The 12,528-nt window shown below is 35.0% G+C and overlaps 1 protein-coding gene across 1 annotated transcript; it reads left to right on the top strand.

Moving 5' to 3' along the window:
- The first annotated feature begins 5,397 nt into the window (after positions 1-5,397).
- LOC149549395 (putative fatty acyl-CoA reductase 4) lies at positions 5,398-9,853 on the top strand. The gene is made up of 10 exons (XM_089794906.1): positions 5,398-5,517; positions 5,607-5,710; positions 5,911-6,113; positions 6,249-6,349; positions 6,488-6,701; positions 6,784-6,945; positions 7,089-7,170; positions 8,845-9,111; positions 9,199-9,326; positions 9,433-9,853. The coding sequence occupies exons 1-10, from the start codon at positions 5,442-5,444 to the stop codon at positions 9,581-9,583; spliced, it is 1,488 nt and encodes a 495-aa protein (XP_089651032.1). The 5' UTR covers positions 5,398-5,441; the 3' UTR covers positions 9,584-9,853.
- Positions 9,854-12,528: the final 2,675 nt, after the last annotated feature.

Genomic DNA, 12,528 nt, shown 5'->3' with positions numbered 1-12,528 from the left:
TTTAAAACTATTTTTTATAAATTTGTTTTCTAAATTTTATATTAAATTATAAATTTTCTAATATTTTTGTAATGTTTTTTATAAATTTTTTCTAAATTTTATATTAAATTATAAATTCTCTAATGTTTTTGTAATATTTTTTCTAAATTTGTTTTCTACTGTTTTTTCTAAATTTTATATTATATGTTTTTTACTATTTTTTCTAATGTTTTCTATATAATATTTTTCTATTTTCTAAATTAATATAAATAAACAATAAAACTATTAAAAATGTAAATAACATTCAAATATGTTTTAAAAGCACAAAAAAAATGCATTCGAAACATTAAAATCTACTTTGATAATATAAAAAAATACTTCAAAAACATTGAAAACATTAAATTAATATTATTTTGACATACCAGATAATGAAAATGAGAACAAAAACGAGAGGATGACGTTGACGGAAGTTGCTTAAGCCACACGTTCACCTGAACGCTCAATCAACAGTACTCGCCGTAAAAATGAGTTTGGAAAAGTGGAAAAAATGTTTTTAAGCGTCGAAAATCGGCACAATACATGTTCACGCGAACATGTACCTAGCGCATTTTTGTGCAAACATACCTTGACATGTTCGTGCGAACACGCGTGCGGTACATATTCGTGCAAACATGTCTAAGTTGTTCACGCGAACATATGGCGAATAGAGATGCGAAAATTTGTCAACTTTTTCAAGTTTGTTTGTCCCACTAAAGTGGAACCCATTATTGTGGGTTCACCGGGGAGTATTTTTTTCATGTTGGTAGTGCATCGACATTTCTTATAGGGATTCATGATATGGTTTAACAATCTTGTGTATCTTCTTTATTCTAGTGGTTTATTAGGCATTAAAAGGTTGATCTTTTGGTGCAACAATAATCACTAATTCTGAAAAGTTGTATTAGAGATTAGGTTTGAATCCAAACTAGTTGCAATGAGTAACTTTGGGAGGGGACCACTATCTCTCGTAGAGATTCATAAGATGGTTTAACAATCTCCCATGTATTTTACTACTCTAGTGGTTATATGAGGCATTAACAAGTCTATCATTTGGTTGAATGATAGCCACTAATCCTAACATTGAATTCGAAGATTCATTTTCTCCTTTATTGAAAAAAGATAATTAGCTTTATAGATCTTATTAAGATGTTTGAGGATAATAGAAAAATCTGGGACAAACAATGTATGATGTCATACACACAATAATTTAAAGTATATTCATCTTGCTCTTAGATCAAAATATGTATTCCAATATTACATATAGTTCTCACATAAGAGATGGGTGTCTTCAAGTAAGAGTAAAAACTTATATTACACTATTACAATAGTTTTAAACATGTAAACATTTAAATTTTATCTCCATTTCTACTCTTAGATATCAACATATTTAATACAGATTTTTGAAATACAAAAATATGTATTTAAAATTAATATAATACATAGGCTAGCTAAATAGCTAATAAAAAGATCATTAATTAATCTCATTTTCTACATGTAAAATTTACAATTATTTTTTAAATGCAACATTTTAAATTTTATAATGTTTGATAGGTAACATGTGTAGCTTCTATTAGATAATGTATATTATTCAGAGATAAATGATAGGAGGATGGAAGGTCACCCCTCAAGGGTGACATAGTGATATGGACACTATCTAGAAATCAAAATACATGGGCACACTATAGAGAACAAATTCAACATAAAATAACCTCATAAGTAGGAAGTGCATCAAATAGTTTAGGGTGACATCAAGGAGGCCACTCTTTGTTTGGTGTTTTGAATAATTTTAAATGCTACCCATTATTTATAAATAGATTTCTAAACTCTATTCAATCAAGGGTTTTATAGACGAAAAATTAATAGATATATAAAATTATTGTCTATTGTTTTTTAAATGACTAGTAATAGGACATAACGCTCACCCTATATTTTGTAATGACATTTGTATGTATGTTAATGAAAATAATATTTATAAAAGATAAGATGATTATTATTTTTTAAAGAAAATTTCAAATTAATTTGAAAAAATAATCAATTAATTTTTTTTGTAAAATTATATCATATCTATTAAAAAATAAGAATGTAGTAAATTCACATTTTTCTAGTTCCCTTATATTATTGGCAAGGCTAATCTCCTACAAAAATGTACCAAAGACAAAACAAAGTCAAACTTTATTTTTTTCTGGATTCACGAAAACATAGTGATTTTTTATCAATTTTGTTGTTGTTTTGGACTACAAACTATGCATATGATAAAGATCAAATAATGAAATTAAAAAAAAAAAATCTTGATGTTTTCGATCTTTTGAAATATAGATTGTAAAAGTTGTAATACTATATTTTATTATAATCTTATATCTTTTTAAAAATAAATTTTATATAATACAAATAATATTAAATATTTAGTTTCAAATAAAATATTGATATGAATTGATAGATAGCTAGATGAGTTTTATTATACCATTAAAGAAAACCAAATCATTTTAAAAAATAGATATTTAGTGCAAAAAGAGGGGTAAAAATTTATTAAGACAGAAAGGAATACAACAAGGAGAGCTCAACAAGGAGCTCGATCCTGAGCAACAAGATCATCAAATTCTTGCACCATCTCAAAGGACAGTTGCCTCCTATCCGTAATATTCCAACCCGGATCATGACTAGATGCCCATTTGGCTAAACAATCAGCAGTTCTATTCCATTCACGAGGAATATACGTGAACCTAATGAACTGAAAAGAGGAAGAGAAGAAAAGAATTTGCTTAACAACAGTAGCCAGCTGCCAACTAACATCCTCAAGCTCTTGCGAAGAGAGCATGTTCACCACTACTTGGGAATCAGACTCACAGATAATCTTACTCCATCCTTGCAAGCAACATTGTTCCACAGCATATAAAATAGCCTGAGCTTCCATGAGATTGTTAGTATAATCACCCTTATGAACTGAGAAGAAAAATTTAACATCCCCAAAACTACAACGAGCCACTCCGCCAATACCAGCCGGACCAGGATTCCCACGGGAAGAACCATCAATGTTAATTTTCAGAACTCCACAGGGAGGAGGAGTCTAGTGCCCATCCCGGTTAACCCGACCCTTCCTCTGATGATGAAGCTGCCTGGACATAGAAGCAAACCTATGAGTAGCAGCCCCATCTTGCAGATGAAAATTGAGGCGATTACAGATAGCAAGATCAACCGGATCCATACCCCCATCAAGCTCACACTTCACAAGAATAGTTTCCTGAAGAGAATGTGATATTTTCCACCAAAGATGCAAAACACCAAGCCGAACATCTTGGAATATGCGACGATTCCTCTCCAACTAGATATGGCAAAGCATGAAAGATGGGCCAGCAATCCAAGCAACATGGAGAAAAGAAGACTTGGAGGGAGCAGTACCCAAGTGGGCCCAAAACTCAGGCAAAGAGGAAGCATGCCGACAAGAGCAACCCCAAGCGCGCCACCAAAGGTGCCATATTTGAGTAGAATAGGAGCAATGGAAGAACAGATCGGAGACAGACTCCTCTCCATTACCACACAAAACACAATAAGAGGGGCCTTGAAATCCACGTTTACAAAGATTATCCCAGGTAAGACAACGGTTGTGAGCCACTAGCCACATGAAAAAATTGCACTTGGACCAAGAAACTTTATTCCAAACTTGCTTCCACCAAGGGACCTCAGCATCCTCAAATAATTGTCTAGTTATCTCCTGATACCCAGCAGAGACATGATATTTACCAGACAAGGTACCGCCTCAAGCCAAAACATCTGGACCAAGCAAAGAAGAACACTCTCTAGAGGCCAAAATTTGAGAAAGCTCCTGACGATCCATGTCTGTACCTCCAGGAGGCCAATCAGAAGAATGCTTCCATCTGTAACCAACAACAGGTCCCAATTGATAAGGAGTCTTGTAATGAGCCACTTTATCCCATCCATCGGCAAGAAAAGAGTCACAAAGAGGCTGAAGATGAGGGTATATGGATAAAATGGAAGGGAATCCATCCCAAGCATCAGACCAAAACAAAGCCTGAGAACCTCCTTTACATATCCAAAACAGACCCCTCTTTACCAACATCGCACCTGTCTTCAAAGTATGCCAAACCATTGAGCCACGACCTTCAAGAGGAAGTGTAGAAACAGAGCAAGGATCAGCACCATGAAAATATTTATGAGTGATAATACGAGCCCAAAGTTGATGTTGTCCAGAGCACCATTGCCAATAAAGTTTAGCAGCCAAAGCTTGACTACTCAATAGAGCAGATCGAAGACCAAGACCACCCTCCTTTTTAGGCCTACAAACAGTTGCCCAATTAACCAAGCTCCATTTAGTACTACGCAAATTACCACTCCAAAAGAATTGTCGAGAAAGAGCATCAAACTCCTTGAGAAAGTAAATAGGTGCAACGTGAACCATGCTTCGATAAGTAGGAAGAGCTTGGATAACAACTTGAAGAAGAGTAACCCGAGCAGCAGTAGAAAGCCATCTATGAGTCCAATGATTTACCTTATCCTGAAGATTGGTAATCAAATTTTGCTAGAAGAGACGTGGCTGCCTGGAAACAGCAATAAGAATGCCAAGATAAGTCAAAGGAAGTGATCGTTTATATTTTAATATTTAAATAATCAATTGAAAATATTCTATTAACAGCTAAATTTATGACAAATATCTACAGAATTATTAAACATTCTCAAATACTGATCCCATAAATCAAAACTACCAATGTCAGCAATAAATTCAGTGGCAGGACCCTTATTAAAACTCAATGGGACTTCTCCTTGCCATACAATTCCAGCCAATTCTCATCTGTGACAGACGTCTTTGAAAAAGTGCGACGTAAAACCGCCAAAAAGAAAATAATGTTTCTCTGACATTTCTGTTGAAAGAAAACGATTAGAAACTAATAAAGAAAAACAACAGAGGAAACTAATCTGCGGCAATGGAAATTTTAGAGTGCCATGCATTATTCCATTGCATTGACTTTTAGCTTATAGAACTAAACCGGCTTCAAAGAGAGTGAATAAAATCTCGGTTTAGAATTTAAAAAGATGCCCATTACTAGACCTCGTACAGTGGGCCTCTAGATCAATGCGAAGTTTCATTTATGGATCCAAAATCCAGAATCGAAGTCTTCATAAAGCGGTCATTGCACGTCTCTTCGCCGACCTTGTCCTCGTCTTTTCATAAAACAGAATTTACACTCTTTGGGATACGCGTATTTCATCTCAGTCTTTCGTTTGACATAAGTAGTAATAGCATTCATTGCATTCACCCATATTCACCTGTCGTAGTTGGTTCCCACTACCATTTATCATGAACAAGCATTGAGAAGTCAGCGAGATTACCCGCTATAAATGAATACTCGAGGGCTTCAATTGAATGAGTGCGGCAGAGGTTTGAGACAGTTTGATAAGCAAGCCTTTCAATGGCAATCGATACAGTGGAGTTTCTCAAAGGCAAAAACATCCTAGTCATTGGCGCCACTGGTTTTCTTGGCAAAGGTACTTTAGAAATTTTATTTTTCAATCCAGTGTACAACTTAGGTGATGATTTTGTGCTTATTCTTCTGCATCTTGTGTGTAACTTACAGTTTTTATGGAGAAAATTTTGAGAATCCAACCAGAAGTGGGCTGCATTTTTGTTCTCATAAGAGCAAAAAATATACAATCTGCTAGTACCAGAATCCAAAACCAGGTGCACATCTTGAAAGAGTAAACCGCTCTTTCACATTGCTTGTCATTTTATGGTCAAATTTCTAGAGTATCAAGCTGTTTAGGGTTTACTCTATCATAACAAAAGTTATACTTTTCTTGTCCTCAGCTTTTGTCTAAGCAATGTAAGGAGATGTAAATCTAGATTGATATTTTTCATGCAATGTATTGTTTACCCTGTAGGTGATATCCTCAGAATTGTTTAGGCTCATTAGAGAGCGTTACAGTGAGGAAGGTTATGAGAAGTTCATGGCAGAAAAGCTATTTCCTGTTGTTGGAGATATAGCATTGGATTTTCTAGGGATTGAAGAAAGTGTAAGGGAAGAGCTCTGTCCGAAGATCCATATTGTTGTCAACTCTGCTGCCACAACAAGCTTTTATGAGAGGTCTGTTGGTCTAGTAATGTTGACCTTATGTGGGTTTATCAGCATTATTTCATAGTACAACAAGCTTTTATAAGGTTGTAGGCTTCCATTTTTAGCATACCAATGTTCTAGTCTCATTTACTTCTTAAATATCAGGTACGATATTGCCATGAAAGTCAATGCTTTGGGATGTCGAAACCTAATCAATTTTTGTAAGGCTTGTTGTAGACTTGAAGCATTGTGCCACATCTCTACTGGTACCCACATGCCCTTCAGAGCTAACACTCCTGCAAATTTTATGACTTATTTAATCTACTAGCGTGTTGATGTACTCGCATGTTTATTGATTACAATGTACTATGAAAACCCATTGCGTGAATGGGTGTGAATGGCAGCTTATGTGAACGTTGGAAGCGATGGGATAGTCACCGAAGAAGTTCTAAAGATGGGAGAAAAACTCCCATACAACAGTAGAGCTATAGCTCCTTCAGATATTGAGTCCGAATGCTATCTAATAAGCAAGAGCCTGAAAGAATTTAGAATATTTTCAGAAGAAAAGTGGTCTGAGGAAAATGAGACCAAGCACATGAAGGAATTAGGTTTGGAAAGGTAAGCCACTGTAATTTTTGTTAGACTGTTATACCATTTCAAAGGTCATAGTGTTTTTAGATTTCTGTACCCATTTGAACAGGGCAAGAAAATTTGGATGGCCCAATGCATATGTGTTGACAAAAGCAATGGGGGAAATGATGGTGGATTATCTAAGAGAGGATATACCAACTATCATCATTCGTCCAAGTATTATCGAGAGCTCAATAGCTGAGCCATTTGCTGGGTGGATGGAAGGCAACAGGTTTAAAAGCTCTTTTCTTTTCTTTGAAGTACTGCTACATTTTCTGTGTCAAGTCACCATTTTTGTCTGCAGGACAGCATCTAGTTACACTTATTTAAATTGAACGAAGGTGAGAACATGACTTTGTTACCGTGATGATGCAGAATGATCGACCCCTTGATAATTGGATATGGAAAGGGACGAATGACATCCTTCCTCATTGATCCACTCCTAATTCTTGACGTGGTTAGTTCTCCATTCTTATCATATTGCACTTCATCCAGAAGGTTTAAAACAGTCATAACCAAGTCATATATACTTCAATGCAGTTCCTAGTTTGTGCAAGCTATTAAATTTATTGTTCCTTAAATAATAAACATTACCATATATGTCATTGGGTATCCAGTTCAATTGAGTTCTTATGGGCAATCATAGAAGATTGTTTTCTCTAATGCAAATTGAATAGGATGATTGTTCTTGGACAAACTGAGAGGTTTATGATGGCCTATCATATAGCCCGGCTATAAAAGGAAATAAGCTTAATTATAGTGCACGTTTGAACTCAATCTTCAATAGCGAATTAAAGAAAGGGCTGTACAAATATAACATGATCAGTCGCACTCAATTGTGTTGGACTTTACAAGTGTGTTAAAGGAAGCATTGATAAATAGTAATAAATTGGAGTAGGTTGCATTAATAACTTCATGGACTGACCAAAATAATTGCAAGAATACTCTGGACTCATTTGTGAGAATAATTGCATGGATTTCGCATCTTAAACAATATTACTATGCTGGAACCTTTCAATACTGAGTTTTATTCAATTTCGCTGACTTTGTACTAATCCCCCTTCTTAAACTGACCGCATCCATGGCATTACAGTTTACTTTTTAAATCAGTTACGTAGCGCTCTCAAAATTTCCCAACTCATTCTCAACGTCCACCGGCCAGTTTTTACTGCAGTTTTATTAATGCCCTACAGTAACATTTTAAAATCCATTGACATGACAAATATTACCCATCTCCACGTCAGTAAACAAAAACGAATTCTCAAGAGAACAAGACAGGCTTACTCAGCACATATGAAAAAGGGTTGATAAGCACCAAGTCAAATCCTGATATTGCTATCAGCATTTAACTGTAGTTTTTTTAGTCATATTCAAAAGCTATACAATTGAATTCTGAGAGCAATATCACAATGAAGGTGGTTGTTCACTGATTTGATTTTTATATTTTTATATTGTAATAAGATGGTCTCTAGATTCAACTGCGTATGTTTCTCAAAGGAGTTTTGGACGACACACTGAAACTTGATTCAGCTGTTGCATAATTCTCGATCTACCTTTCGCATCATATTAAATCATATATGTAGTTTACTGAGTGTAAAGTTTAATTTGAAATGCCAAATAAAAAGTATGCATATCTGAATATATTTTAGTCAGAGCGAATTAAAAGCTGAATGAAAAACGTATAAAACTGAATTCAGAAATTATCTTAATTGCAAATAGTACAAGGACTTTGGGAAACTCGGTCCTTTCTGACTAACTTTTACAGACTCGTTTGTAAGTTCACAATCTAGTGTCTATCTTCCAATGCGAAAAAAGAGAAGTTGGAAATTTAGGACTGTAGCTACCTCAATCTTCCACACCTGTTGTTTTTTCTAATCTACACCGTTTTGATGGTTTCAGTCTTCATTATGCTATAGTTCGCAGTCTAACTTGGTGACAATATACTTCATTATTATCTGTTTTTAATTTTTAAGCATAATTCTAAATGGTTTTCATTTTTTCTAAACCTGTGTTGAAAGTTATGCAATCATGTATAGGTTAATGAGTATGTTGTTACTCTTTCAAATTGATATGCAATAAAAAAAATTGCAACTCCAAGACATTTGTAATGATACATTTCTTTCATGAACAGATACCTGTGGACATGGTGGCGAATTCCATGATAGTATCAATGGCAAGGCATGCCACAGAACCTGGTCTATTTATGTATCATGCGACTTCTTCAGTTGCCAATCCATTACATTACAACGTCGTTGTGGGTGCTTCGTACAATTATTTCTTAAAAAATCCCTGCACAGCAAAGAATGGAAAGTTTGTAAGAGTGAAGGAACCATACTTTCTTCAAAGCATGCCCACTTTCACATTATATATGACACTCCGTTTCAAAATCCCTCTCCAGGTAATAAATTGCATGCTGGTCTTTAACAATTTTCTTGTGAAGGGTACCTCTTTTGCTGATTTGGGTATGGAATGAATAATGTTTCAGTTGCTGTGTATTCTGGATAAGCTTCTGTTTGGCTTCCTGAGGCCACATTGCAATCATCTTCAGGACAAATATAGATTTGGAATGAGCCTTGCCCACATCTATGAGCCTTTTCTTTTTTTCAAGGGGAAGTAAGTTACCATTCATCCTAACCTATATGAATAACGATTATTAGAGATTTCTTATTGGGAATGTCTTCTGACAACAAAAGAATCTGATTGTAATGTTAATCTTCAGGTTCGACAGCTCAAAAACTGAACGTTTGTGGGAGGAAATGTCAGCGGAAGATCGAAAGATTTTCAGCATGGATGTCAAGAGCATTGATTGGGAGGATTACTTTCTGAATTCTCATATTCCTGGACTGGTCAAGTATATCATAAGGAGATGACGCAAAGAATGACAAAGTTTTGTTTTCTAAATGTATCCTCAGGAAGGTAAAAGCAATGGGAAAGGTGTCTCGTAATGAAGAAAAAGTGGATTTTGTATCTAACCCAACTTCAGGAAACAGAAGAATGGTCAGTGGTTGTGTCCTAGTAGCTCGATGTTTTAAAGTTTTGTCCCTTGACGTGGTTTCCGATTGGAAACGAAGAGCATCAAAATATATATGGCAGGGTATTCTTAAACATTTTTTAATTTAAAGATCAATTTTAATTATTTATTATTCGACTTTCAAACATTAAGTTTTTAAATGAAGGATTTATATTTTAGCACCAAGTAATATTTCTGTTGTAAAAATGTTGATGATATAAATATTTATCTAAGAATTACGAGAATTTTTATTGGCACGTTTGTTATTCATGTGTCATTAATTCTAATTTTTAAAGATTTGTTTCAAAGTTTTATTACAAATTAAATTGATTTTATCTTTAAATGGTATATTAAATATTTATATGTATAGGTAAAAAAGATAAATTTTATTAAAGAATTAGAAATAAGTCTAATAAACTATTTAATTTTAATTTTAATTATACATTTATATTTTTAAATAATTGATTAAATATTTATTTGTATAGGTCAAAAAGATAAATTCTATTTTGAAATTAGATACAAGTCAAATAAAGAATTTAATTCTAATTATACATTTAAATCTAATTTGAAATTAAATATTGAATTTAATAAATTTAACTAATTTATTTTTATAAAGAATAAAGTGTGGGATATAAATCATAAATTGATTATCAATTTAGAAGTGTTCTTTTTTGTTACAAGCATATTTAATTTTTCATTCAAGTAGTCAATTTAAATTGGTTTAGTTACTTATTGATTTATTGATTAACTAGTGTTTGAATGTTAGGGTAGCATATGTGTTAGGAACCTGTGTGTTCCTTCTGTTTATTTTGTTACAGTAGAGTTGTTGGACGCATATGCTTTGTAAGTCGTCCCGTGAGTTTATTTTATTATCCCACATGCATAGGTAGTATTACTTTTCTAGATCGTACCCAGTATATAAGAATAGGTTGAGGCCCTTGATGGGCACGGACGAATTTATTGTATTGAGCTTGCTCAAAGGAGGTTACCCCCTCGAAGTGGCCTGCGATCAGTAGATTTATTCTGAGTTCTGCTATCACTTTGTATTCTGTTATTTCGAGCATTCTCACGATATTGCTATAAGGAGGTTCTTCTCATCTGGTATCAGAGCACTCTCTTGGGCTCGCTGGGTGGAAATTACATCAAATTTTTTTTCTGTCGTGGCCTTCAGGTTCCTCTCACTTCTAATATCTCTTGTTATTGCAATAACTCTTTTCAGTTGTTCTGTCTGTGAGTGAATTTTTCTAAGTCGACTGTTCAGAAAAAAAAAAAAAAAAAAAAAAAAAAAAAAAAAAAAAAAAAAAAAAACAGAGTAAAATTTTTTCTGTTTTTTAGTCGTAGCTTCCTTGTTTGCTTTCTGTTTCTGCTCATACTTCCGCAGAACGTCTGCAATATCATTTTGCATACTTCCTTCCTTGGCGACCCAACCCCAAATTTTACATATCAAAGCCCTAAATCCCTCATTTATCTAATTTTAGGGTTTGCCCTATCTTTTTCACCTCTCATCCAATCGCCACCAAACTGAGCCACAAGATTCAATTCCTCATTTTGCTCCCTTATCCCTCTTGGACTGTTCGCCTCATTTCGCCTCCCTACCCTTGAAACCCTCATTTTTCTTTTTCCCTTGTCCCTAGATAGTCTCCCACCACCCGTCGAACACCCATTTCCTATATGAGTTTTACCCAAATCCAAGTTTGCCGTAACTAAAAAAGTTTTTGTTTCTCATCTTCTACCCATTTCAAAAAAAAAAAAAAAAAAAAAAAAAAAAAAAAAAAAAAAAAAAAAAAAAAAACCTTGTTTTATGGTTGTTACGCGTACAGGAGCAAAAATCATGAAAGAGGAAATTGCATCCCTCAAAACCAGACTTCAAGATCTGGATGACAAAATTCTGGGTCTTAACTTTCAGCAGTCAGCCATGAGCCGAAACCATTCAGGAGATACTGGGTCCTCTTCTGGCAATTTCCGTGGACCAAAGCTTGATTTTCCACGCTTCGATGGTTCTGATCCGACTGGATGGATCTATCGGGCAGAGCAGTATTTCAGCTTGCATAATACTTTGGATAACCACAAAGTCTCCCTTGCATCTTTTCATTTGGAACATGAAGCTCTTCAATGGTTCCGTTGGTACATCAAGGCTAATGTAGGCCCAACGTGGAGCGAATTGTGCACCCTCATTTTGGAGCGCTTTGGCCCTAGTTCCTTTGATGATTTCACAGGAGCACTCACTAAACTGCGTCAAACAGGCACTGTAAGAGAATACCAGACAGAATTTGAAAAATTAGCTAATCACACAGAGGGCTTGTCTGATGAATTCTTCCGTAGTTGTTTTGTCAGTGGTCTGAAGGATGCACTTCGCTCAGAAGTCAAAATGTTTCGACCTACTACAATGATGGAAGCCCTTGGGTTGGCTAAGTTAGCGGAAGACAAGATTAGTGCTCTACAACGCTCCAGATCTAATTTTGTTCCATTCAGAAATACAGGTTCTCACAACCCTCCAGTCATACCAGCTCCCAGAACTACTCCGATCAAGCACTTGTCTGAAACAGAGATGCGAGTTAGGTGAGACAAAGGGCTTTGTTATAATTGTGATGAGAAATGGTCTCGGGGCCATAGATGTGTTCAGCAAAAGCTCTATCTCTTGGATGTGGATTCTCCACCGGAACTGGAAGAATATGTAGATGCTCAGGAAACAGTGGATGCTGAGGTTGAGCCTCACCAGCCTGAACCTCCTTCCCCAGAAGCTCCACCAGAGATATCTGTCCATGCTTTGGCAGGAGTCACTACTCCACAAACCATGCGGGTCCA

This window comes from Cupressus sempervirens, chromosome 7 (genome assembly GCF_028749045.1).
Source record: "Cupressus sempervirens isolate cs-2001-9-10 chromosome 7, ASM2874904v1, whole genome shotgun sequence".
In the NCBI taxonomy this organism is placed as follows: domain Eukaryota; kingdom Viridiplantae; phylum Streptophyta; class Pinopsida; order Cupressales; family Cupressaceae; genus Cupressus; species Cupressus sempervirens.
This window is presented reverse-complemented; position numbering and strand designations above follow the sequence as displayed.

Bases quoted from the DNA above. Each gene is read 5' to 3' on its own strand.
- LOC149549395 (XM_089794906.1), top strand. From the start codon at position 5,442: ATGGCAATCGATACAGTGGAGTTTCTCAAAGGCAAAAACATCCTAGTC. The intron at 6,946-7,088 runs GTTTAAAAGCTC...GTGATGATGCAG, and splicing joins GGGTGGATGGAAGGCAACAG to AATGATCGACCCCTTGATAA. The intron at 7,171-8,844 runs GTTAGTTCTCCA...TTTCATGAACAG, and splicing joins CACTCCTAATTCTTGACGTG to ATACCTGTGGACATGGTGGC.